This window comes from Brienomyrus brachyistius, chromosome 1 (assembly GCF_023856365.1).
Source record: "Brienomyrus brachyistius isolate T26 chromosome 1, BBRACH_0.4, whole genome shotgun sequence".
NCBI classification, from domain to species: Eukaryota; Metazoa; Chordata; class Actinopteri; order Osteoglossiformes; family Mormyridae; genus Brienomyrus; species Brienomyrus brachyistius.
The window spans coordinates 30053389-30081120 of record NC_064533.1 but is presented as its reverse complement, the minus strand read 5'-3'; the positions used below and the strand labels follow the sequence as shown (position 1 = coordinate 30081120).

General features: G+C 42.6%; 1 protein-coding gene across 2 annotated transcripts; it reads left to right on the top strand.

Annotated features, from left to right (window-relative positions):
* The first annotated feature begins 6360 nt into the window (after positions 1 to 6360).
* pthlha (parathyroid hormone-like hormone a) lies at positions 6361 to 27260 on the top strand. 2 transcript variants are annotated; one of them, XM_049029350.1, is made up of 5 exons: positions 6361 to 6593; positions 18143 to 18194; positions 18625 to 18732; positions 25056 to 25577; positions 26607 to 27260. In XM_049029350.1, exons 3-4 carry the CDS (start codon positions 18626 to 18628, stop codon positions 25552 to 25554), a joined length of 606 nt encoding a protein of 201 aa, XP_048885307.1. In that variant the 5' UTR covers positions 6361 to 6593; positions 18143 to 18194; position 18625; the 3' UTR covers positions 25555 to 25577; positions 26607 to 27260. The 2 variants fall into 2 exon arrangements, with proteins under 2 accessions (XP_048885307.1, XP_048885298.1); XM_049029341.1 differs by lacking the exon at positions 6361 to 6593 and adding an exon at positions 17516 to 17941.
* Positions 27261 to 27732: the final 472 nt, after the last annotated feature.

Here is a 27732-nt window from a genome sequence, read left to right as displayed (position 1 = left end):
CTAAGGCAGCCATCTGTAATGTATACGCCTTTACTCTGCTGCCCGGCCATCTAAGCTGTGTTTGGGGAGAGCCGAGCGTTAGCTTTGCCTGCGGAGGAAGGCGCCAGTGAAGAATGGGGTTTTCCAGTTAAAACTAGAATCATGAGGCAGCTGAAGAAAGCCCCCCCCAGCCACTCCGACTCAGTTTGAAGTTCCTGGAAGGAGACACGGGAGCCATGTTACCTGGGCCCAGCCAATCAGGTGGACTCTGATGCAGACAATGGTGATGTGAATGCCCTCACCCAGTGAGGTCCGTACTCCTGCTGTGGTTGCTGTTGGCCAACTATGAGGCACCTTGGATAGTGGCATTTCCACAAAATAGAAAATCCAGGCTACCACACAACCTTTAACAGTTAGGACAAGTCACAGAGTAACTATAGCTCTGCTGCTATGCGAACAGCATTCGGGGGTTTGAGAGTGTGTCTCTGTCCTACTACAAACATAAGCAGAATCTAGAGGTGTTCCGTTAAGTTTTTTAATAATGCTATTCAGGGTCAGCATTTTCGGTTGTGTTGTTTTCCTCTTTGAACTCATTAGCTCTGGGGGTTTTTTGGGGGGTGGACTTCACTGAACGTGACACTCAGCAATGCATCTTTATAGGTATGTTACAAGTACTGCGTTTAACATGATTGGTTGGTTCAGTATCATGTGCCAAAGTAAAAAAAAAAAAAAAAACATAACTCCTATTTGATGAATGATGCTTGACAAAATGAACAGGAAAGGAAGTGAGTCTCCCCAGATTGTTCCATGGTTTCACAAAAAGCTAATTAAGTCAAACAAGTTAATGTAACTGAATCGGTGTAAGGAAGAAGTATACATGTTTTTCTACATTGAACAATGTCCGACTCGGCCAGAAACGGCAAAATGCTTGGATACATTTCCATAACATGCGTAGTGCGGTTGCTATAGACAAGCTAACTAGTTACTTCTCTTAGCATCCCACTTAAAAATAAAAACTGTAATTTTAAGAGCGTAAACTTGGCTAACTCAACCAGTTTTGGGAAATGTCTCAAGAAAGTTCCTTAAATAATGAATAAAGAAGCCTAATTGTGTTTTTCTCTCCTCTGGTTGAATTACTTCAGCTCATTTGTATGTATATTAGCTGAAGTTAAACACAGTGCGAACACCCCCCTCCACTGGGTGCAAAGTAATGAGTCATATGTTTCAGAATACATCGCATTATCATCAGATGGCTGTAATTATTGCCTTTAAAAGAGCCTGGCGAAAACTGTTTCTCACTGACACTTTGCTAAGATTTATTACACCCTAAAAAGCAATTCCAAGTTAACAATTAAAACACTCCCTGTGTATAAAATGTTTACCAAAAATGTATAACTGTGCAAAGCAGCAAAACTTATATTAATTTATTGGACCAAGATTTCTTCCATGCTATCAATATGTATGAGATATATTTTGAAAGCTACACTGTTAAAAGACAGTGAAAAAATATATGCTTTTAGCACTGCAATTAGTGGGCACCATTATTTTAGCACCAACACAATATATTTTTTGTGCATTATATATATAAAAATGTGTGTATGTAATATATATATATATATATATATATATATATATATATATATATATATATATATATATATATATATATATATATATATATATATATTGTGCTCTCACTGGAATACCTTAGTATTTTCATGTGGTGTTAAAGTATGATTTAATTAGCTGATGCTACTTGTTTGATTAATCTTTTTTCAAAAGTAACATGGCACTAACCATTCATATAGCTAAATGTTTTAATTAGTTTCAAGTCTAAATAAGTGTTTAGCTATCTAAATATCTGTCTTTTTTGGCAGGACAACTGATTCCTATCCTGATTCCTATCCTGATTCCTATCTTGATTCCTATCCTGATTCCTATCCTGATTCCTATCCCGATTTCAACAAGCAGCCTCCTCGTCACTTGCGATCACACTAACAGTAAATTGGAATAGTTCTTCTCACTTTCAGTCGTAGCTTTAATTCATGGTCCCATGTGTATTTGTAGCAGGCAGCAACAAACACGACTCTGCTGGCACCATTAATGCTCCTCTAGGTTGGGGTGTTGGTCCCGATCCAAGCCTAATGCATATAATTATGAAAGGCTATAAACCTGACCGTTAATATGGGTTGGGGAACTTGGACCAAGGTATAGCTGTTATAATCCTCTAGGGTACCAGTCCAGGGTGGCTGGAGGAGGCACAAAGGCATTTGGCCAACACAGGAAGGTCCAGCAAGCCCGGCCCTGGGCCACCAGACTAAGTGGTAATTGGTTCACATCCTGGCCACACATGATCTGGCATGAGAGACCAGCCATTTGGGCCAGACTCTAGACCTGGAGGTGGGGTAGATTAATCCACTCAGCCGCCTGTCCTGCTCGCCCGACTAGACCCTAAAGTTGTACTTCTAAACAGGATTTACACACGGGATTTTATTCCCGAGATTTACGCCTGGGATTTAGATGCTGGGCTGATATCCAGGACTCAGAAAGGTCACATCAGCGTCCAAGAAAAGGAGGACCATTGTTCCCTTCTCACGTGTGGGCTTTTGCCATCCAGAGGTAAAGGAGTTTGCTTAGGCATATTAAATTATAAATAGCTTGATAGGAACAGACTGGTGTAGGTAAATGAGGGGTAGGATTGGGAGTGCAGAGCAGGGCACTGTTGAAACTTCCTAAACTGTAGCGTCTACTAGTTGGAAAGTCTCAGGTGAGTTATTGCCCAAAATAAGCCAGCCCTTCTTCACACATGATTTCCTCAAATCTCTAAATAACATAAACAGTAATAGGAGCAGACAGGCAGGTCGGATTTTCTGTTAGGGAAGTGCAACTGGTTCCTTCAAAGTATGCAGGCAAATTTAGGATCAACCTGTCGATATCCATCTTGGGTTTCTTTTTTCCCCTTCAAAGAGACATTTTAATGCTTGGGATAGGGTGTATGTGTGAAATTAACTGCCAGAAGGAAAACATGCAGTCATTAAAAGGGGTTCAGGAATGTTACTGGCCACGTCAAAACATCATTAAGCCCTCTACTTTAAACCAAACAAAGCATGAACGGGTTCTACACTACAGCTAAATCAGGACACCGTCTGAGACGTCCACCCAAGTGCAATGAAAGAGTACATGAATGGGCAGATGGAGTAGCAACAAAAACTTTGGGGGAAATATAGTCCCAGAAGTATGAAAGGATGAAAGGCAAGAGATGTGTGTGACGCTGCTGCCCACCAGCTCCCCAATTCATCATCATCATCATCGGAACCCTTTATTGCTGATGCAATATACCATGGCACCAGTCACAAGTACCGGTGAAGAGCAGGCCATCAACCGACCTTACATATACACAGTCATCACAGTAGGGGGAAGACCGGCCGGGAGACAGGGGAAGTGAGAAGAATAGAAACAAGATAACATGGTGGGAGAGGAGGAGAATAAAAAAACACCCCCCAGAATGCACTCCAGTAGGGAGTACATTGTGGGAACCGAAAAAAACACCTCAGCAACATAAGCACATGGGCACTACACCTTACATAAAAATGACACGACTTGCAACGGGTAGCGGAAGGGGGTGTGGAGGTGACCCAGCAGAGACAGACAGCCATCCGGTCCTGCTGCCATAGAAACGGCGCTGGTCAGACCCGCCTGTTCACGCTGGGGGTATGAAGCGGCGGAGGCGTGGGATGGGGTGAGGGTAAGTCCTTGGGATTGGGGGAGAGGAATGCAAGAGAGTCTCACTGCCTTGTTCTTCTGGGGGAGTTGTTAGTTCCAGCAGCAGCCTTGGCCAAGGCCAGTGCTGATATGGGGGAGCCAAATACTTGATAGAATAAGGTTGTTTGGGTTTCCATGCGGGGAGCTGAAATTTCCAGCTCCTCTAATGTCCACGCTGATCTCCGCCATCCAATAATTTTTGCAAAGCTGTTAGCTTCTCCACGATGTTATCCAGTTTGCGATCCATCTGCACAGTCTGAGTGCTAACAGCTCTGCCCACTCCATCAATCATTCCGGCCAGCCTAGTGGGGCTTTGAGAGGCTGTCACCGTCTTCTTCAATCTTTGATAAACCAGGGCAATGCCTAATCCAATCAGCATAATACCTGTAATCATGGTTCCGAATAAGTAAATGTCTTCAATGTCCTCCACGGAAAGAGCTGCCAGGCACACGACCCTCCACCGCTCCCATCCGTCCATCGTGTAGCCCGCTGCGTACGTTCCTGCAGGACAGTCAGGTTCCCCCGACCCTAGGCTTCTCGTCGAGAAGATGGTGTCAATTGCGTTGAGAGACCAGCTGATCAAATCCATAATTTTTCGTAGTTTGGAGAGCAGGGCTGAGAGAGTCTCTTCACAGACACAGTATAAGACAGTAGACTAGACGAGACGAGAGGAGCGAAGCAGGGAAGATAAGGGGAGGGAGAGGGTAAGAAGTGCGACCGCCTCCGATGAGAGCCAAACGACAAAATATCTGGCTTACAGATATCTGGCTTACAGATATTAGGCAATTCATAACATGTAGCCTTGGTGATGGTGCACATTGTCTATTGGCCTAATATCTGTAAGCCAGTCCACCCGAAAAACGAGAAAGCATGTTTCGGTGGGTGGTTTTCAGGGACAAGTGAGTGAATGCAGATGTGGAGTCCAGGTATGACCCATACAAAGAACACGTGTGAGAGAGCATAGGACAAGCATGCTCTTGGGTCCTGGAGTGACACAAGATACTTCTAAGCACAGCGCTGACATTGGGGGGGGGGGGGCATTCCTGAAAGTACCACGTAGCCCAAGCCTCTGTTAAACCAGCCCCCAGTCACATGTTCTTCTTCACCTGGGAATCTCCTCCACAGCCAATGACTGGATGGTGTTACATCAACAAAGGTGAAGACACCAAAGGAGCTGATATGCTTTGAGGAGCATCAGCAAAAGGCTCCAGCTGCTGGTTTTCTGGGCTGTTTAGCTGTTTAGAGGCTGTCTGTCCACAGAGCAACAGCCCACATTTCTGGAACTCGTGCGGCTCGTTTCAGCCAATTTCACAAATGATCCGCCCGACTAGCTTGGATAGGAGAATGTCAGCGCCAGGGGCTTGACAGACAGGCACGGCAAAAGCGCGGAAGCTCAGCCGGGTTTAAACGCCAGCTGGGTTAAAGTGACTGCTGCATGGGAAGGAGCAATTCGATTAAGATCAAAGATTGCATTAGGAAGCTGCTAACCTGCTAATCTTTTCATCTCTCACACTAACTTAAGTGGCGAAACCGATTATCTGAAGCTATGCTTTTAAGTGATTCTTACGGTTAAGGCCATTGCTAATCTTAATATGTTGTTTCATAATTTAATAAATGTTAATGAGTTATATACACCAATCCTTATTACAATCAAGAAATGTCTTGTGCTAAAAAGAAACCAATTTTGTTGTCTCCCAAGTGCACTAGAGATATGGAAGAAAGATGAGAGGTTTTCTTTTAAGTGTGGGGGGGGGGCTGTCAGTGGTGTCTGTGGCTGGGACTCAGTGCCCTCCTGACAAATATGAGCTGTGGTATCAAGCAGCTCCACCAAAATCCAAAACCGCGGCGCTCAACTAGACAGAAAAAAGAAAAAGCTTAGACCAGACAACACCAGGGGAAATTAGGGCAAGCTCATTGGAGACCAGGGTTACGAGGGACACTGTGCAAACAGCGGTCGGTGTGTTTTGGAAACCTCCTTTTTCTCTGACGTCTTTTAAAAAAAGCTCAAACGGGGTCCTCGCATAATTGAAAAGAATCTCAGGTATTTGAGACGAAACAGTAAACAGCTCTTGTTTGGAGTCTGCTGGATAGCATTTGAAAACAGGGGATGTTCTGTACATCCAAACCTATTTCAAAAATAATTCTAGACAGAAGTTAATGTGCTGCCACAGTTATAATAATAATTTCTAAAGGTAATCTCTAGGTTGAGAAGGTCTCCCTTGGACGTCATGCGGAGGAACTCCTTGGAAACCTGTGAGAAATTCAATCCTTTACACAACCCTACTTTACCAGAAACAAGCATGTAGCGAACAACTTTTTTTCTAATTTCAAGAACCATCAGTCTCCATATCGTTACCTGGGTCTTTGGATATAATTGGATACAATAGTGACCCACTATGATATACAGTGATGATGGAAGTTACAGCTGCTGCACTGAGATAGAATGTTTGTGTTTGTGAGTGACAGAATTAGCGAATGACGGACTGTGCACAATGACTAATTAAATATGCAAGCTGTTGCCACAAGGCGGTGATGATGACTAGTTAATGATGTCAGCAATGGAGTTCACCCTGATATATATTTTGAAAACTCGCTGAGAACTGAACTGAGACACCTTCGGCAGTTCAATAGCAATCCGTAAAACTTAAATAAATATATTACATATAATTTCCATATTTATCATCCTGTCTAGTTTTCCCCGGAAAGCTTTTAATAATATTGGGAACAGTCAGCAAGAAGAAAAGAAGATCACAGTTGTTTTCTTCATAAATGGTGGGGGAAAAAATCCCTGTGGATTGTAGTAAATCATAACCAGGAAAGAAAACAAACAACCATAACATTTTCATGCAGTAGTAAGTATTGTTTTTTTTCAGTTTACTAACACCTGGAAATATTTTAATTGCAACATGACCATGTGGTGTGTTTTGTTGACTGTAGTACAACGAATTTTCATTATAAATGCTGAAAATGTGTGTTCTGTGATGTTCTTCAGTTGTTCGGCTTATTGTCAATCTGTACTATATGCTTCGAAGAGAACAAACTGCTAAGCAAAGAGTCCAGCTTCCTACAGAATTTATAGTGAAGACTGTAAAGTGACGTACTGAGATTTGTCCATAGAATCGTCTATTAATGATTTACAAAGTGGTACAACATTCATACGATCATAATGCATTATGAAGGTATCTATAGTGCATTATAGATGATAGTTTCATTGGAGCTTATTACGTATTATAGTCAATACTATAATGCCTTATGACTGTCAATAGAAGATGCTATAATGTTTTATTATAAGGGTTGGTATAATTGTTATGCCGAGCATTATAATGCATTATGAAGGTATCTACAATGCATCATAGGAGACAGTTTTAAGTAAAGTGTTACCGATCTTTCTTTAAAGGGTGGAATGCCCAGAGGGGAGAGGTCTAAGTATGCCTTTCAGAAGTACTCTCGGGGAAAGTAAAAATCCACAGCAAAACTAATTCTGAAGTGAGGTTTTCTGAGCCAATAAAACATTCAGTTCATAGGTGTGAAACCTGGCGATCCGTCTGACCGCCCGCTCTGACCGCCCGCTCTGCGCGTCACTCCAGCTAACCTTAACTTTGACTGGGAGCTGTGATTGGGGTGTGTGCGGGACACTTCTGTGAGGCTGGAGTGCACAGGGACAAGAGCAATGGTAAGAAGATGGTGTTGTGACTGAGAGGGCTGGACAGGTATGTCATAGGATACCCGATGCTTTACCAGCTAGATATTCTCTTTCAACACTTACAAAGTCCTTTCATTCAACAGGACTGTCAAAAACTGTACTGAACCTGTGTAATTGTGTAATATATCTATTTGTATATACATACTGCATCCAGAAATAGCCCCATAGGCATTTCATAACTGTGCCTGAACCGCGAGGCAGCATGAAGTTTACATGACGGGTTCAGTCGAGTGGTTTCTTTCAAAACACCCTGTTTAGCTGCGCAGTGTAACAGGAGTCCAGCAGATGGGCATGTGCCCCACCCCAAACCACAGACACCTGCAGACCATTAAGCACTGATATAATGCTGCAAAAATCTGCCCAAAGGGAATGTCAGGCATCTCCATAAACAGGTGACTGAGAGCCGCCTGCCCTCTTGTCCACAGTTCAGGGAATCGCTGCAGTTCTAGGGACAACTATGAAATAAACATACAAAATGTCTAGTATTTCACACTCATGAAATGATAGGGTGTTACTGTAATAATACTTTACAACATTGTCCTGCATGACACATTAGTGCTATAATGAGATCTATATTATGTTTGTTGTCAGTGGTGGATTGTGAACAGGGCGTCGCTGAATGTATAATTAACTTGTAAATGCTAACTAAACTAAATACGGCAGCTTCACGCGCAATGACCCGCCTAATGAAATGGTATTCATTCCCCTATTGTGCACAAACTATTAATGTTACAATCAGGGGGTAGTTTCATGCTGAAACTCACGCTGCCATCATGAACAGAATCACAAGTTCACAGGACGAGATTTTTATAACACTAATACCGTACAATACATTAAGCTTTCAGGTTAGATAGGCTGACAGTAAAGGTAAACTGTTCTGTCACTATAACCCCTGTACCAGATAAGCCATTATAGAAGATGGACAGATGGATGGATGGATGGATGGATGGTTTATACAGTATATTTATTTCCTAGGACCCAAACTTGTCTAAACACTATAGTCAGAGTCCTATAGCCACTGTTGGGCATTTCAGGTCCAGAAGCTACAAATCCAGGCCAAGATTTTGTTTCTCCTAACCAGTTGAGTTCTCTGTAACTGAGACTGTTTATGCTCAACTGGTTGGGAGAAACAAAATCTTAGTCTGGATTTGTAGTTTCAGGACCCGAAATGCTCAACACTGCCTGTAGCTCATGGTCCACAAGGCAATAGCTTGAGTCCTCGGGAGACACAATCCTACATATGAGGTGTCGTGGCCGGAATGTGTTTTAGGGAAACCGTGGGATAAAGACACACGCTTCCTCTTTGTTACTCCACAGTGCTGTTGAGCCAGCTCTCGTTTGCACTTTGTGCCCGTGTGCTGACACTGACAGGGCGAAGGCTGCTCACACTGTGTGCCTGCCCAAGTCCCAATGGGACCAGCCAAACGTCAGTCTGTGCGCACTGGGCTGAAAGGGAGCGGCAGCGCCGAGAGCCACAAGCAAGCCATTCCCTAGGGCATGTGACCACGCCACCGCTAAGGCAGGCTAGGGCTCTGAGGTAAACCAGTGCTGAAGACAAGCAGGCAGCACTGTGGCTCCCAGGATCATGATTAGCAGCAGCTTGCCCATAGGAGGCGCCAGTGAGCATTTCCCCAGGACAATATTTGCCTAGATTGCTAAAGGGATGACCCAGGGTATCGGACTTTCTGGTTGCTGCTTCATTTTCATTTGTCAAAAGGGCTTCAATGGGCAAAAAAAAACAAGTAACAGGACAGTGTGCAGGTCAATGAAGCAGAATGCAGCAATGTGCTACATAAAGCAGATTTCCTGCTTCAAGCACATTTAGCCAGGAAAATGTTATAATTGATCTGAATATGGGCAAAAACACTCTTTCCAAAGTGGGCACAGACTTTCTGTCAGTGACAAAAAGTTGACTTGATGGCTACAGAACTGGGTCATTGAGGCACGATGACATCCCTCCTCTAATTAAGCACCATATGCTTTTTACATTTTACATTTAAAACAATACATATAAACTGATGCTATTTAACCAAAACATTTTATGAATTTGTTACTTCACTTTTATGAATAGTATTAATAGTTTCTCTATTAATAGGCTCTACCTGTTCATGTCGAATTAATGCAAACTTTCGCACATTCATTGAATTGCACTTAGAGGAAACTGCAGGAACAGGCCAGTTGCTCATATATAAAGGTGAGTAAACCGACTCATCACTGTGCTGTTTCAAAAAGAAGATAATACCCAATTGACATGCAAATGCCTTGCTTGTATTGCACACTTATCTCAGCTGGTACATACAAATACACCAAAGCCTTTACTCCTTGAATTCCGCATTAATCTAAGGAAAACCATGACTCATGACTGGTCAACCCATTGGGCAACACAGGTGGCTGCCCAGGGTGCCATCTTCAGAGGAAGAATCACCGCTGTTGCCCCCCCCCCTTCCCGAGTATGAGGAGTGCTGTGTGAAATTTGTCGGGGGGGCACCGGCGGTGAGGCTTACCCAAGGCACCATGTGGGCTTTGACCTGCAATCCTATGACTCATGTGGTTATTAAAGTTATTAAACTTAAAGCTATTAAAATTATGCATTATCATTTTCTTTATATAAATATGCAATGTTTGCACTCTTGCACTTTTGAATGTATCCTGTATTTATTTATAATTTGTTTTATTCTGCCATAACTATTTAAACAAGGGATTCAAAATCTATATTAACATCCAGCCCTTATAGGATATAGGTATTGCTGTCTGTGAGACACATAGACACAGGTGAGAGCAAGTTTTGGTGAAGCTGTCACTCTGTCAGCCACATGGTAAAACAGTGAGTTTGAACACCATCCCCCACCCACCTGACTGGCAATATCTACCAAGAGGGACAAATTTATATAAATATACATATGCATTTATTTCTGGCTACGGATCTGAGCCACACACCAGCCTAAATTTCCATCATGAAAAAGTCTTACAGATAAGATTAAAGGTAATGCCTTCTCTAGCAGCTTGTCCACCATAGCACACAGCCAGTCTGCATAAGTTTCGGGGGAAGATCTCGGTTACTGTAAACAGGGTGTGTGATTGTCTCATCTGATTATCCCCTGCTTTAGTGTCAGGGACAGCGGAAATTACTAACACATCATAAGGAGCTCCCCAGCCTGATGAAGTCAGCTTGGGAAAAACAACAAATGAGATCAGTATTGGAAAGTAAGAGAGGGTGGAATCACATGTCTCCAGAAACCGTGATGGACACACACAGCAGGTCAGCTCTGCATCAACACAGACAATGAAATGGGAGCTTCACCGAGCTGGAAAGTTCTTCAGATGCGTCATCGCGATCCATAAAAACAGGCCGCAGAGATATGGTGGCTATATGGTATCGTGCGCTGCTTTTGATTAATGGAGACCCCAGTTTTACATTGCCTGATTAGTTTCAGAAGGGCTGATATTTAATTGCAGTGATCCTCAGCTATATCGCGATTCAGCTATCACGTCCCCGGTATATCGCGGATTTTTCCCCGACGCATCACAGTTCTCTGCGTATCGTATACCTTGCTTGTGTTCCGATTGTTGTGAGCAAAGTTTCTGTGAACTTTTGGTTATGTTTTAAGCCCTACGACGGCTCCCATGCATCCTGCATCTTCTAAGCCTTCTGGTAGTAGTGAGCCTAAGCGCCAGAGGAAGACCTTCACCATTTTTACATATTCCATTACGTATACAGAGAGAGAGAGAGAGATGTATATACATATATACTACATATTATCATTATCTTACTCATATGCTTAGCCCAACATCCACATAGCTTATGTGTTTACAGTGTTTTAATGAGTTTACATGTGTTTAAAGTGTGTTTGAGGGGTATTTTAAGGCTTAATGGGGGGCAACGTGTGGCTCTGTAGGCTAAGCCAGTGTGCTTGTAATCAGACGGTTGCAGGTTCAAACCCAGCCTCAGTCTGCGGGTCGTTGAGCAAGGCCCTTAACCCCCAGCTCCCTGGGCATCGCTATGGGTGGCAGCCCTTCACAGACAACTTCCTCTATGAAAAAAGAGCAAGTTGTGGGAGGCGTAAAGACAATTTCCCTACGGGGATCAATAAAGTATCAATTATTATTAAACTATAATAAAAAATATTTATTTATATTATCTTTCTATATCGCAGATTTTCACCTATCGCTGATGAGTCTGTAACGTAACTTCCGTGATAAGCGGGGGGGTCACTTGTAATAGTTTCTTGACATATGATGCGTTAATCTTTTACCAGGCAGAATTTTACCATTTTTTAATCCAGTATATAATCGCCATCGTAATGTATTATCCCTGTTTTCTGCAGTAGCAATGTTCCAGGTTAAAAAATATTTATATGGATGTAAAGATGATTATAGATGTATCTATCCTCAATCCTAAAGAGCACCACAAGAGTGGGTCAGCCTTAAAAGGCACCTACCTACTGATACCCACCTCCATCAAGCCACAGTAAATTAGAGAAGCTGCTTTTTGAAGAATGGTGTCAAATTCCTTAAGAGCAGATCCAGACTCTCTTACTGACTCAATTGCACTTTGTCCCCATGCCATCCTGGCCGCACACCATGGCCCAGCAGACTTCTCGGTAATATTTTATCTATTTTTTGTATAATTCCAATACACTACTTCCCAGATAAAGATTTAATTTTAGTCTTGGCAAAACAGATAAGATCAGTGTTTCATCAAGAGATGAACGTATGGGAAGGAAATTATTTTCAATGAGAAGGAAACTATTCATAATTGTTTATGCAAAAATAAAATTAAATAATCCAAAATGTTTTTGGAGCAAATTATGTTCCATAGGGGTCAATGGGGCAGATTTTTCTAGAGTTTTGGCTTGAGATCAGTGTGTCTGTGATGAATCAAACACCAAATTGCTTCCAGAGACTTAGCACAGTTCTGCTGGACTTTGGTTACATGTCAGTGATGATGATTCTCGAACACAGCTAAGGGTTTCCACACGGAAAACATATTAGTCAGATTTTTATTTATGTAATTAACAGGTTTCTGGTATTCATACCTTTGAGACCATCCCTAAGTTGTGGAAATATGTGGAAATGTCTAGGCGAGACGTGGAGAGGGCGTGGGTGTTCCGGGAAAGGGATGAGGTTGGGTGAGAAGCCCCTCCACTCATCTGTCATTGTATAAAGTTGATTTGCATTGTATTGGGGGGGGACCACACCCAGCCCATGAGGGTTTGTAGTTGTTGGTTAGAGAGCAAAACAGTCAATTCTAGTGTTTGATTCGCCCATCCATTATATCCCGAGTGGGTGGGGGTGATAATATTTTCCCATTTCATCCTCCAAGTCCTCGTGTCTCAGACGAGGTCTTTTGTTCCAGTGTGGGAAATTTATCATTGTGTTTTCGCGCTCATATTTATCGTTTCAGTAATCACTTATCCAATCAGGGACACAGAGATCCAGCTGCTAGCTCAGCAAGCACATAACTTGCTTGCTTATAAGTACTTTTCATTGCTACTGTTGTTTATCATTCATCAATAATTACTGATCTCAGCAGGAGAAGGTTGAGTGTAAGTGCGGCAAATTGGTCACCAAAGCCAGCAGTACCTTTCCCACACTGTTCAGATTATTGGTTTATAACTTTCAGCAGTAGACTGCTTTCGCTAGCGTGGAAGTATTTGTGTAAGCGGCAGTAATTTCCCGTCCCAGGAGGGATTGTGTCAATGACCCCCCTCCCACCCCCGCCAAGAAGACATCAAAACAAAGTAAAGATCAACCTCTGAGGTGGTGTGGCTGTTCCAGGCATCTGAAAACAAAGTCATAAATGTACACGAGACAATTATTTTTTAACATAAAGTGTTTTTAAAAGACACCAGTGTGAAGGGTTATAAACTGCACACTTCATTAAGATAGACAGAGGTGGAAAGTTCATGTCCAGGAAGTACAAATCCAGACCAGGGTTTTGTCTCAACCAGCCAGTTGAGTACTCTGTGACTGTGACTCTTTATCCTCAACTGGTTGGTCAAAACAAAACTTCGGTCTGGATTTTCATTTTCTGAACCTGAACTTTCCCATCTCTGTAGACGGATAATGTACAGCCCCTCTTCGATTATAGCGTCAGAGGCGAGTGCGTTGAAATATGTGTGGCTCCGCGGGGCTAAAAACAGGAACCGAGACACACATTGCAGGAGAATAAATCTTCATCCTTTGAATGATGGAAGCTCGAATGTCAGCAAAACATTCCAGCTGTACAGGGGGGAGATTTGGCAGAATCACATCACCCCTCCGAGTTCAAACGCTCGCTGGTGAAAAACCCCAGGCTGTCCTGGAAGACATTCTGCTGAGCCACCCTGTTCGTTTGCCAAAGCCTCATCAGAGACGCATATCTCCTCGGGTTTGACTCAGGGCGAGAGCAGCATGTTCCTTATTAACAAGTTCATGCCTGGCAGCATCCAGGCCATTTATCCTGCGCATATTCGATCAAAACTGAGCTTCCGCACCTCTGTCATGAAATGTAAACCTGTGACGTCCAATAGTCTTCATTCTGTGGGAAAAGAAAGATGGCTAGTGAGAAGCAGTCCTTATGAGATATGTGCCAGTTTTGTGTTTCATGTATGCAATGGCTCACCATTGTGCCTGTGACAGTGCATGTGACTGGCCCCCACACCTTCTGGTGCCAACGCGGATACTGTTCACAGGAACGTTCGTGATAGGGCAGCTTTGCCCGTCGGAGCAACGCACGCAGTAAGAATGACTGAGGCTGCCGCATAGTCTCTGGAGAGTAGTGGTGAACTTGGCTGTTTGTGTTGGTGGAGATGGGCGGGGCAGCTTCGGGGAAGGGGCCGCAGCGATACTCATGTCTTGAGAAAGACAGGCCCGCTTGTGACTCACTCGTGTGTTCCAGGAGGACCCGTCGTCGTTCCTCCTCTGTGAGTTTTTGAAGTGATCTGACACACTTCAAAGGGAAACTTTGAATCTCACCGTGAGACCTGAAAAGAGTTAGAATAAGGTTATGACCATTGTTCTGTACCAGGGGTGGTGCAGTGCTTAGCACTGTTGCTTCAAATCTCTGGGACCCAGGTTCGAGTTTCCGCCTGGATCGTATGTGTGTGGATTTGCATGTTCTCCTCATGTCATCGTGGGGTTTCCTCTGGGTACTCTGGTTTCCCCCCACAGTCCAAAGATGTGCTAAAGTTAATTCAAGTTACTAAATTGCCCATAGGGGTGCATGTGTGAGTGAATGGTGAGTGTGCCCTACAATGGGCTGCCCCCCCCTCCCTCCTGGTTGTTCCCAGCCTCATGCCCATAGCTTCTAGGTGTCCCCAAAGGATAAGTGATTTGGAAAATGGTTGGGTGGGTCTTCTGTACCATAGTTTAAAAAAACAAAAAAGCTAACAGACATAAATTCTATATAGTTTGCCTTTTGTTTGTGTTACTAGTAAATATTTTATCTGCTTAACTGGTAGACATTAAAGGTTAATGACAAATGACAGGTTGTTTGAAGCTGGGTACGCAACAAGCCGATGGCAAAAAACAACAGCAAGCCAAGGCGATGAACAATCATGCCATCCCGTTGATCGTGAAATATTTCGACGGAACACGCCAGCACGACTAGAGGTCAAAGGTAATATACAGCTCAAGCAGAAAACTCATTTTCAGCAACTGGCTTCAATGGTGATTCAACATGCTCAGTCAGCCAAAACAACGCCAACCAGGACCAACTGTGTCTGACCGTACTGCACACACCAGCGCGACAGGCAGTCATCCACTGTCATCAACAGCCTGACACCTTTCAATGGCTGAAAATCGGCTTAGTGGTTCCAGACTTTACAAATTCTTTACATCAGATCTTTTAAATAAGTATAGTGAGAAATATCCAACATAAGCATTGGCTTCATGGCAGTGATCAATCACTATTCCCTGAGTTTGATGGACCCAAACTCACTGATACAGCAGTGGGCGTCAAACCTGCAGATGACAGCCGTTTCTAGGATGCGATTTGTGTCCTCAGAGTCTGTGATATGTGACTCTTTGTGGGAGGCAGACGGTAAGGATTTCAGAACACAAGGGCCAAGCCAGTCCCACGGTCACTAATCCATCACCAGACCGCAGTAGCGCTCAGCCAGAATAGCATACAGAATGACAGAATGACGTACCTTCAGGACTGTCATTCCACATTACTTTATAAAGTCATAGGCTCAGAGGATCTTGTCTAACTGTACATTTTTGAGGGCTATTTAGAGGATAAAATATTTTATATACTCACTCATATTTTGTTGCTCAGTCTGGCGAAGAAAGAATCATTACTCAATAATATTCTGAACCAATACAGCTGTAATTCTACAGAGCCTAAAATTAAAATGGCATCATTGTCCTATTGTAAAGTAGCCAGATATGGGTGTGTATGCACTTCAAACAAAGATTTCGGACTGACATTTACACATATTTTCTGCTTTCCCTTGTTCTCGAAAGCTGTGGGTGTACTATAACTTGGGTTTTACATACCCAGAGTTGACTGAACTGGATTAGCTAATCCTGATTTTCACAATCAGTGTTAAATGGTACTATGAAAGTGTTTATCAACTCGGTAGGTTAATTCAGGGTTAGTTCGCACTGGGTTCGCAACCTTACATCATTTTCTGCACAAAGTATTTAATTTTAATTTTTTTGCATACATATATGTACGTGAATACAGGTATCTGTTAGTGCCCTCACCATGGGGTCTGAGAGAAACGTAATTTCAACCCTCCAAGTGTCCTGTACATGTGGCAGAATTGATAATAAAGACATCAGCTTCACTTTGACTAAAGTGCATCAAATGCCTGCATTAACACACAGGATAATCAAGATGCACCTTCAAGTGTGAATGTCAAACTCCACCTTTGGGTGGGTAATACCCACCCCAGCAAATTTCATCTGTTCCTGGGGGAGGGGCCATAAAGGGACTAGCACCTAATTTTTAAAAATCTATTCATTTCCTTTGTATCAGACTGAAAAGAAAACTAGTGGTATTCCCCATCACAACATTTTAGTCAAAGGGCAGGTCTTATAGAGGATGTAATTTTTGTGAATGGGACGGTTCATATATATGTTTTTGGTGAATGGATAGCACTTCCTCCTGTTTTAAGCAAAAGCCTGCACGTAAATCTGCTCAAAGCAGGTTAGGCAAGCAGTGGAAATTACTGTGACAATATACCCTGTTTAAAATTCAACTTCGATTTGTAGTAGGCAAAACTCAGAAGTAAGCCTCAAGAAGCCTCACTAAGCCAATAAAACTGTTTCGTAGTGCAGCTATTTGGTGTGTGTGAATCATACACACGTTTGCATGTAAGCTGATGAAAATAATGCCAGATCATACACAGCAGTGGAGCCTCTTCGTTGCTGATTGGTAAGACTCTCACCCTATTGGTGGATGGTCTCTGCAGTGTAGAATTCTAACATGGGCAACTCTCAAGCTCGCTTGAAGTTGCCCCTGTTATTCTTACATAACCCTGGGGCAAGCACCCAAACCCAGGGAAGGAAATCTTTACCCTGCTCTCAAGCAGAGTAGAGTTTGCTCCACATGAAAATTTGCCTGCACTTTTCTCTATTCTAGGGTTAAATCTTTAGTGTGTAGCTTATAAGAGAAAGAACTTAAGAATTTGATGTTGAAACCAAAAGACAGTCAAAAATATGACACATAACCCACTGAAACACAGACACAGTGACAGAAATACCACATACTTCATCCGTACATTTCATATTATTTTTTTGGAAATATTTTTATATTTTGAACTTATTTTTCAAACGTAAATAATTGAGAGGAATCTCAGCGAGACTTCACTTCATCGGTGAAATTTAAGACTTGTGTTTTCGGCATGCCGTGTGCATAGCCCCGCTGTTTGTCTCTGCCTCCCATAATTTGCTCTTTGAGCTTGCTCAGCACCAGAACGCAGTATCTCACTTTTCACTAAATCGCCACTTTGGGCGTTAGGAATCCTCTGAACTACTACCAAGCATAGCCTGGGGGGTAAAGTGAGTGGCACAATTTTGTGCAACCGCATACGTGTATGTGTGCATGTTTGCGGTGGGTGGGTGAGTAGATGAGGTGTGGGGGGGGGGGTTTCTACCCTTCATCTTTCCCACCCCCACCCCATCCCCGTCATGCCACTCACACCCCTCTCCCGCTCCTCCTGTGCGCCAGTGTCTGGATGCTACGTGGGCGCCACCTTCTTGTCGCTCGTGGCTCTCAGGAGTGGGATCCCAAGCAGAGGCAGCTCTCGGGCTTGTTCTCAAAAGGCTGCCGGCTTCTCTCTCAGAGGAGCACAGACAAGCATGCTGCTAACGTTCCCATCACAAACGCTCCAGCTGCCGTTGCTGCCGGTCCCACTGCAGAGCGGCCAAACAGATAGATTCGCAGCCCCCTTCATGCAGGACAACTAGAGTAGCCAGCAGCTACAGACAGACGCAGCAGGACGGCTATCGATCACTTCAGCTTCATTTTTTCTTCTTTTTTTTTCCCTCCAGGAAAGTTTGAGGAAAGTAAGTGTGCCGTCTTACACATGCGGATACTTGGGAAGAGGAGGCTGCGGATTGGTTCTGGTGGGGTTTTTCCCACACCTAGCTTTCGGCGTAATCCTCTCCATTTATTTTTACAGGGGGATAATCACCTGGATTGACCTACAACCGTCTTTTGTCTGTCATTTCTGCCTGGAAACTTACCGCAGCCTTTTCTCTTTACAGGAGTCTGAAGAAGGGACTGATCAAACACTTTGTGAAATTGCTCTTTAGAGAAGTAAGTCCTTCTCCTGTTTTCCTTTCTGGCTTTTTCTCTGTGAGGGTCTCGTGGCTTGTTGGGGGCGCCTTTTTTTAAATACTGGACGTGATTAAGTTTAATAATCCCTCCAGTCATGCAGTCCAGACTGGCAACTTGTAAGAATCTCCATGTGAGGAACATGTTCATTGGATAATTTTGCAGTGGTTTCATTAAATAACTTCTTTACCGTCCCAAGTTAATTACTAGAAACATCACAGCAATGAAGGATGGAATTTTTACTGTCGTCCTGTAGTCACTGTGGTCTACTGACTTAAATAATCACATAAAACTGTTTGATCTGCTCTGCCACACAAGCTAATAATAGTAGATGTTTATCAGTCAGCTGCCGTGTCGTGTTGTATAAATCCTGTACTTTTGGGTAATGGGATATTCTCCTTCCTCATTGCAGGATGCTCAGCTCGAGAAGATTGTTTCAGCAGTGGAGTTTCGCTCTGTTCCTCCTCTGCTCCCCGGTTCCTCACTTTGGGAGACCTATTGATGCTCTCAGTAACCGAATGTAAGTCTCTATTTGTCTATTCCATTTTGACTGACTATGACTCTGCACTGAATGCTATTATTATTATTATTATTATTATCATCATTATTATTATTACATTAGAATAAGGATCATTTTGAATTGAAATCCCAGATTTTTATTTAGTTGTTATAATACCTGTTTCAGAAATTAAGAAGCAGGTGTTTGCAAGTTTTGCTATCAGTTCAGTTTGAATTTAAGATAAAGACACTCATTCAGTAGCTGTATCAGCAGTTGTTTTAATTTAATTCCAATTAATTTATAATTAGTTTTTTCATTTTAATTCCAAAGCAATTAATTTTATACTGTCCCTCTATATGTTTTACATTATTACCACAATTCGCCTGTCGCTAGGGTGAGTCATGGTGTTACATTGTCTACTGAAGACAGAAACCGATTTATTTACTCGTTCTTCTCACGGATGGACCTGTACATTGTGATTGGGTATCTGGTTGCCCACATATGTCCTGCCACCGTCCACTCTGTACCCAGGAGAAGTCTGCTACGGGGTGAGAGTATCACTGATGCTCTGTTAGGCAGTGGACCAAACTAGAGAGCAATTCAAAAGCAGGAGTGATGCAGCAGGGAAGAGAATATGAAACTCGTCCAGTCAAATCAGAGTGGAAATATGTGCAGGGGAATTCCGTGTTAGTTTGCAAAGACAGAGTCTACCCTGATAGGAGCAGGGAGGATTAGCTGTTCTGCAAAAAACACCAAAAACACTCAAAAAAATGTTATGTCTCAATGGACTTTCAAGAAAAAAGGCTCGTACAACAGAATGCACATAATCTGATCACACTGCAGTCACATCTGAAATGTGTTTTGTTATGGCGGTTCGAGCTGCTGGGATTTCTCTCTGTCAGCTGCGTAACTCCCAGAAATGTGCAGGTCAGACCCCTAAAAATCCAACCCATGTTGTTCTGATGAAGATAAGCAGGAAGCTAACCTGTGCTCCCATAGCTTATGATGCACTGGGAAAGTTCTCGCAGCAATGTGCCACTTGATGCATGGGGGCACATGCACCTGCTGGCGGTCGGCCTGCCTTCAGTGTGGTCTCCCCTGCACCCCCGGGACACACGCACGGCTCATTGAGCAACTCAGGAGATACCACAGAAAATGGGTTACAAATGAGACGGAAACTGCTGTCTGTAGTAATCAGGCAGGTTTAAGCAGATGGAAGTTGATTTAATCTATGGTCTTGTTTACTTGTCTACTGTGTAATTATTATTTTATCTTATTTTTTTGTGAAAATTTGAATCTCGGGGCATAACCTATATATTTCTGGCTTCTTCTCTATTTAAATATATGCCCCACGCTGTACCTCTCCATAATTTTCACAGACCGGTAGTTATAAAAAATATACATTGACCCCTATACAACTAAACTGCAAATCTACGCTTGGCGCTTCATGAGAGAGCATTTGGTGTAGATTTGAACATGGGATCTGCAGATTTTTTTTTTTTCAAAGCAATTGTCCCAAAATGCGGCCAAACTCCGGAATGAGCCGCGAATGAAAGAGCGGGTGGTGCGCCGCCTCTCGCCGCTCATAGTGCGACGTCGCTCATCAGGCACCGCGCAGGATGCGACGCTGTGTCACACTCCGCCTATCGCTGGAAAAAAGCCTGCAGTTTACGCTGCCTGGGAACGAAACCGGCGCTCGACAATCAATGTCGCTGGCGAGGGGCCAGGCGGCGTTACGAGTCACATAAACGTTTGGTTTGACCAGCCGCCAGCTTTGAAAAAGAAGTTCAAACAGACAGCGGGAGGGAGGGAGGAAGACGACTGAAGTTATGCGCATTGTGGTCACATTAAATGCGTGGTGCGTTCTTTAAAGCGGGCATAAAGAAACAATTAACTTAAGGTATGCCAAAAATAATAACCGTTGGCGACCTGCCACCTCGGGATGCCGATTACAATTATTATAGTAAACCTGTTGAAGGTTAAAAGAACATTTTTAAAAGTTTCAGTGTCTGAAACGTATGTAAATCTGAGCATCATTTCAGCATTCAAAAATGTTCATAAATGCTTACTGGGGTTGGCGACTTCGGTCAGCTGGCTGGAGTGAGATTATCAGTTCGAAACAAGGCTTCACACACGTGCTCGTGCATTTACATGTATGTGACAGTTTTATTACCTTGTAAATAGTCTGAAAGGTTTTCAAACATCCCCATTGGTTTTGATGTAGCTAATTTTATGTTCATGAGGGTATAATATAGATTTGTTGCGTGAGAGTCTGAAAGCGTGAATGTCACGCCAGATGGTTAAGTGCGTGAGAGTTGGCAACCCTGACTAAAGCACTGCTATGTAAATCCATACATTTTAGATAAGGAACAAGTATTATTATTATTATGCCACTTAATAAACTGTTTCATAAACTAATTTTCTCCATATTTACATAGCTCCCATCTGGGTAAACTGCTCTACCTTTGCTGTCAGACAATCACCAATATCCCCGTCACAGCACTTACATTCCATCAAAGACCACATTTCCCCCAACACGCACCACTCTACCCTTGAAACTCAATAAACTAACTTTAATCCTGAGTACCAAAAAGGACTCACTTCACATGTTACAACTGCTGCTTTTACAGACCCTAAGTGCTTATGACAAGTTCACTCAGATCCATTAGGCAGCTGCTCAGTTGTCATCGATTACGATTCGTGTTTATGTGTTTCCAGTTGGACGGTGATAACTGACATGTCCTTCAAACACTCTCAGTTTTCATGTATGTGGGGAGCAGCGGCACGGTTCGGGCTTTCGGCATTCGCGTTCCCCCAGAAACTGGAGCAGCGTAACAAGCAAGTGGGCCAAAGTGTGAAAAGAAAGCTTTACCCCGAAGAATGGACACCACAGCCCAGGACTAGTTCCCATCCACTCTGTGCTCCTTTGCATTCTCACTTCTCCATTTCTGTGACTAGAGCCAGGCTCCCATTTGGACGTCAATGGGTCAATTACAGGACTGAAGCTGCCTTAAAATCAGGGCAGGTTCACCACCAAGGAAGGGCCTTGTTTTTGGTTAATTTAACTTGAATGCCAGCACATCAAAGGAGTGATATGTAAAGCTGTAGGCGCATGTAAAGATCCCAGGCAGGTTCAAACATGGTGTAACACAGTGTACAAAACACAGTGTGACACAATGAGACACTGCATAATAACACAGTGTAACAGAGGGTAAAAACTGAGTATAACACAGAATAACAATATGTCATATATATGACAATAAAGATGTACAATACAATAACAATAAATGTCACCTGCTTTTAACATTTCAACATTAAATATAGGTACTTATCTCCTTTAGAACTACTTGAAATATGACATTGCTAAAATAGTTTTCTCTTTTTTGATTGCTATTAGTTTCTTATTTTAATAGTACTTTTTCATTAAAGGTAAAATATCATTATGCATTTGCTTAACCCTCTTTAGAAAGTAATTACTATATTTTACCCTATTAATTTAATCATTTGATCATATGGTTGCTAATTCTCCTGTGAGAGTAGGGACATTTTTCCATATATTTTCCAAAAGAAGAAATATTCTAATATTACAACATTTTTTTTACAATTAATCTGGAAGTCAGATATCAAATAATATATTTTTCATTTGTAGAAAATGCACATGTGGTATAAAAAACGTCTAAGCGAATAAAGTAGAACAATTAATCACCTGATCTTTCATTCTTAAGTAATTCGATGGAGCAGCTGGAAGCCTTGAAAGGAGCTCATTTTAAAATTCCGAGTCATCAGGAAAACCCGATTTTCGGAAGTCCTGCTCAAGTCATTTTATACTAATATTTTTTAGCATATGCTCCTGTCAGGATATTGAGATACTGTAAGAACCACTTCAATTCCAGTTGTTGGATAGGTATATAAAATAATATGCCTAATAGTAAATAACATTAACTGAATTTGCTGAAGTTTCCCGAAAAAGACATTTGTCTCTTAAAGTAAGGGACATTCAGCGGGGACCTCTTTGTGGTGCAACTTATATGCTTTTTCTAGCTCTGAATAAGTAAGACATGTAACGGATGGCTGTTGAATATGCTTGATTCATTCGTCGTCGTGTACATTGTGTAACTCACTTTCCCGACAGCTAGGGTGACATCAGCTTGGTGCAGCTACCACATTACCTAGCCACAGTGCACAAACGTGCCCCTTTCACAGCTTCAGTGGCAGTTATTAATTGAGCAAGCCGGTCCCTGGCAAAAACGGCACTTTTTAACAGTGATACTTATGTACCAGCGCACGGCTAAGTAATACCACATAAACGTCACTGCAGTGCTTCTATGTGTGAATCAGATCAATTAGAGAAACACAGAGGAACAAACTACAAAATAAAAAAGGCCTAAATAAGTCTTAAGTTATATATAAGTTATATAATTGTCATTCTGTTGTCCTTCATGTTATGACGTCGGAGGATATCAGTAAAATAGTTGTTGTAAATTTTACAAGCTATTTTACAAATAGCTTGTAAAATAGTTGTTGTGTCTAATTTTTGTAGGTTTCCAGTTTTAACATTTCTCTTTCAGCACATTTTTAAACATAACGTTATTACACATTTAGTTTAAAAACAACAAATTGAAGTAGACGATCGAAATATTTCTTCATTTCTACTGCCACCTATTGGTAAATATAGGTAAGATTCTTTAGTTATTAAGTAACAGTCAGACTGTAAGCGCAGCATTCTTTTTGCCATTCCAGAAGGGGGTATTTAAGAAGTAGCCTATTGTACTGAATCACATAATTGTTTCAAGGCATTTGGACCGAAAACAAACAGAAATGTGGAATTTCAATGTTTATTACCCTACTTGACTGCTCTACAAAGAATATTACAAATGTATCTGATATTAACTAAGGAAATACTGTTACATTAAAAGCTCGTTCCACACACACACACACACACACACACACACACACACACACACACACACACCGGGTTTGTAATTATATATTTCTGGGGATTCCCCATTCATTTCTATTGGTAAATCTCTAATCCCAATTTGACGACCATAACTTCCACCCAGCTCTAACCTCAAGCAAAAGTAAGCAAACTAAATACGAAACTTTTGGCATTTTTTTTTTGATTGCATTCACAGATCTTTGTGGGGACCTGCAATATAAATATAGTCCACACACACACACACACGATACTGCTTAACTTCATAATTCTGTCAAACGTAATGCACATGTACTATAATAAAGAAACACTGAGAGCAAGGCGGTAAAAAGCAAATTAAAAGCAGCCAAGTGGAGTAAAATCTGTGTAGTTTTCGCTTTGTCTATATCGTGCCCAACAACATGTCTATCGCGGTTTTTTATTGAAACGCGCGAATATTGCTTCATTTTATGGACGTGGCTTGTAACTTAGGAGTATCATGCAGCGCGTTAACGCGTAAACAGGGAGAATGAATGTGGAGCAGTTTTGTGCGTGGGCACGACGGCTCCAGCCGTGTTACAAATCTCCCTGGATTTATTTTACTTAGGTGCAAGGACTTGGAGCTGAGTCAATTTAAGATAAATATAATATCAAATAGTAAATGGTGCCCAGCCAGCATTTTGTACGCCTTGATTACTTTAAGTAAAACCACATTTTATCAGAAGCACCTGGACAAATTCGAAGGAGTTCAGGATTCATATGTAAAAAGACGGTAAATTAGATCAAAACTAACAGTTTGAAGGTTGTACCGGCTTTGGTCCTGCTGGTGGAATTTTGAAAAATCGCCCTTATTTTAGTTAATTGGTATTAATATTTAGAGCCCCTGGGGGTGTTCCAGGAAGAAGGATTTCTCAGTTCGCTGAGTTAACTTAAGCTAGAAGTCATAAGTGCGGAACACCCCCCTCCCCTCCCAGTCTTAGACCACTGTGCTACTGGAATGCCACTATAACATCAGCCATTGCGATGGTTGTGGTTCATTGTGCTTTTGTTTGTTGTAGAACTTCTTGTTACATACGGTTTCAGAGGCCAGCGGTGTGTCCCCTAATGTTCCTTAAGTCCATCTGAGGGTCGCGCAGATAGTGTAGCTATCGGAACCAAAACTAACTGATTAAAAACAGCACTTTATATTACCATTTTGCACTATTACTTCTGTATATATTACATCACTGTGTTTTGTTGTTTGCATTTATGTTTTTTATGATGTCAATCCTAGGACTCCTAAACAGTGTCCTAGGACTGTCTTTCAGTGTTTATCAAACAATGACAATAAAGATGTATTATATTCTATTTAAATCATCAGGTGGTTGCCAGTACTAAAATGGCAGGATCCTGTACACAGAACTGTCATGCTGCTGTTGCTGTCATGCAGGAAGCGCTCCGTGACCCACGCCCAGCTGATGCACGACAGGGGCCGCACGCTGCAGGAGTTAAAGCGGCGCATTTGGCTGCAGGAGCTGCTGGGGGAGGTGCACACTGCGGAGGTCCGAGAGCTTCCAGTACGCGGCGGGGGCGGCGGGGGCAGCAGCAGCAGCGGAGGCAGTAGTGGAGGCAGTAGCTCCGGGATCAGCACTGGGATCAGTGGGAGCACCCTGCACCCCAAGCCTGCTGGCAGCACCAAGAACTACCCCATGGGCTTCCCGGTGGACGAGGAGGGAACCAACCTGCCTCAGGAGACCAATAAGTCGCAGACCTACAAGGACCAGCCACTGAAGGTGGCCGGCAAGAAGAAGAAGAAGGGTCGCTCGGGGAAACGGAAGGAGAGTGAGAAGAGGAAGCGGCGGGCCCGATCGCTCAGCAATCACCAGCTTGAGAGTGGCCCCCACCTGGAGTGGAGGTCATACTTACGCCTGCAGGGGGCGCTGCACTAAGACGCCGTCAGTTTCTGACAAAGGTAACCATCTTCTGAAACTGCGTAACACAAAAGTGCTTCAGTTATTAGGATTGGTTCCAGTTTCCTGCCATGTGGTTTCCAGATTGCTCATCATATACTGGGTCACAGTGGACTAATCTGGAGGACACCCAGGGCAGGAAGTTGGTTCATTACATGGCAACCACAAATTATGAGCAACAGAGATATCAGTTAGTCTAATGGTATATTTTTGGAGTGTGGGGGAAGACCAGAGCAGACGTAGGAGATCCAGTACAAAAACAGAGAACATGCAAACTCCTCACACACTGTCAAAGCGGGATTTACCCCCACAACCGTATTGGTGTGAGGCGACAGTGCTACTCACTGTTGCAATGGTATCAACCTTCCTGCCCTTATAATAAGTTGTCTTAGTTCTGTCCTGCAATGTATATCTTACCAGGACAGTTAGATTTTCTTGACCTTGAAGATAAAGGTCAGATATGTGATAAGCAGCATCCCTTGGATATTGATGCCTCTTCTGCTTCCCTGTGCATCTGGGATCATGATTACTGTGGGATTTTCTTTTGGGTTCTTGGACCTGGGAAATAAGGCTTTCAGCAGTACATGCCAAATGCACAATTAATTGATTGACTTTAAATAATCGGTCGATCAGTCCATCTTCCAACCTAGTCCGGGTCACAAGGGCAAGAAATGTCTCCATATCCTGCAGTGTGTCTGTGTGTGGCTGTGTGTGTGTGACTGTGTATAAGTGTCTGTTTCACTGAGTGTGTGTGTGTCTGTGTGTGTTTATGTGTGAGTGTGTGACTCTATATGAGTGTGTATGACTGTGTGTGAGCGTGTCCATGTGTCCTGTGATTGGCTGACACCCCCTGGCTTGTATCGTATTGGCGTTTAATTGATAGCAGATGTAATTTATAAGTGTATTGGGGGGGGGGGGGGGAGGGGGGTGTCTTCAGAATGGACATTTCTTAGTGTTGGATCCAAGTGATTCTCTGTGAAGGAATACATTAGGCCAAGCTATTAAATGCCCTATTTCTCTTCTCTTTGCAGATACATAAAGACATTTGAATCGGACACCTACAGACTCATGTTGCAGTATTCTGTAATAGTGATTGTTTGGAGAGTAATAAGGAAAATATTTATTGTTTGTAAATATCTGAAATGCATCTGAACAATGATAATTATGACAGTAATAAACCTTAGTTAATGCTCCATGGAGCTTCAGATGTTGGTCCTTGTGAATATTTCCTTTTTTGTTAGGGGTACGCCAATTATAAATGTCAGATTTGCGTAATTTATTTTGTTTGAATGGTGTATTTATTTTGTAAATGTATCACGGTGCTGCTGACTTTCTATATTTTTGTAACATAATGCACTTTAGATATATAAATATATATCAAGTAATTTTGTTAATTGACCTAATAAAGTGTTCTCTTTTTGTGGTTGATTTCAGTGAAGAAAAACAATGGCCCTGCATTCTGCTGTTTATCCATAGGCTGCCTGGTTCTGAAGCCATTCCCCCTGCCTGCTTTTCACTGCCTTCACCTGTCTCTCTCAGCTTTGTCACCTGCTCTTCTTCCGTCATTTCCCTCCTCTGTTTGTATAAGACAGTCACCCTGTACATAAACGTAACAAATCAATATTGCTCAGCACTTGCACTGAGAGAACACCCTATTTTTTAAATGATTAAACATTTAATAGTAACCACTTTGAGTTTCTTTCTTTTTTTGCCCCCCCCACTGATCCTCTCTTTTCAGCCCACCCATTCACCATTTCCTGTTCCAGTTAAATGTGTCCATTGTTCAGTCTGCATCCATGCATCATACACAGCTACTTATCCAATCAGACACCACAGTAATCAGCAACAGCAAATGAGGTTACACCCTAAATGGAATAGTGCACCTACCTACATACTAAAGACGATTTACAGTCAGTAATTCACCTGAACCATATTACATTGGGTGGGTCATTATGTAGTAACCCCCTCGCAGCTTTACCCCATTTCCTGGCACCAACGTGCCATGCTATCTCCAACGCAAGAGTGCAGGTGAAAAAAAACATCTGTATTGGTCGATAGGCACATTTAAATCAATACTCTTTATATCCACAATTTAAATGAACTTGATGCAGTAACAACTGAAAGTAAAAGGCATGGGGGGGGGGGGGGGGCAAAGTC

What these genes read in the sequence shown, in the direction of transcription:
- pthlha (XM_049029350.1), top strand. Translation starts at nt 18,626, where the DNA reads ATGCTCAGCTCGAGAAGATTGTTTCAGCAGTGGAGTTTCGCTCTGTTC. An exon ending in GATGCTCTCAGTAACCGAAT is followed by an intron (nt 18,733 to 25,055) that starts GTAAGTCTCTAT and finishes GCTGTCATGCAG; the next exon opens with GAAGCGCTCCGTGACCCACG.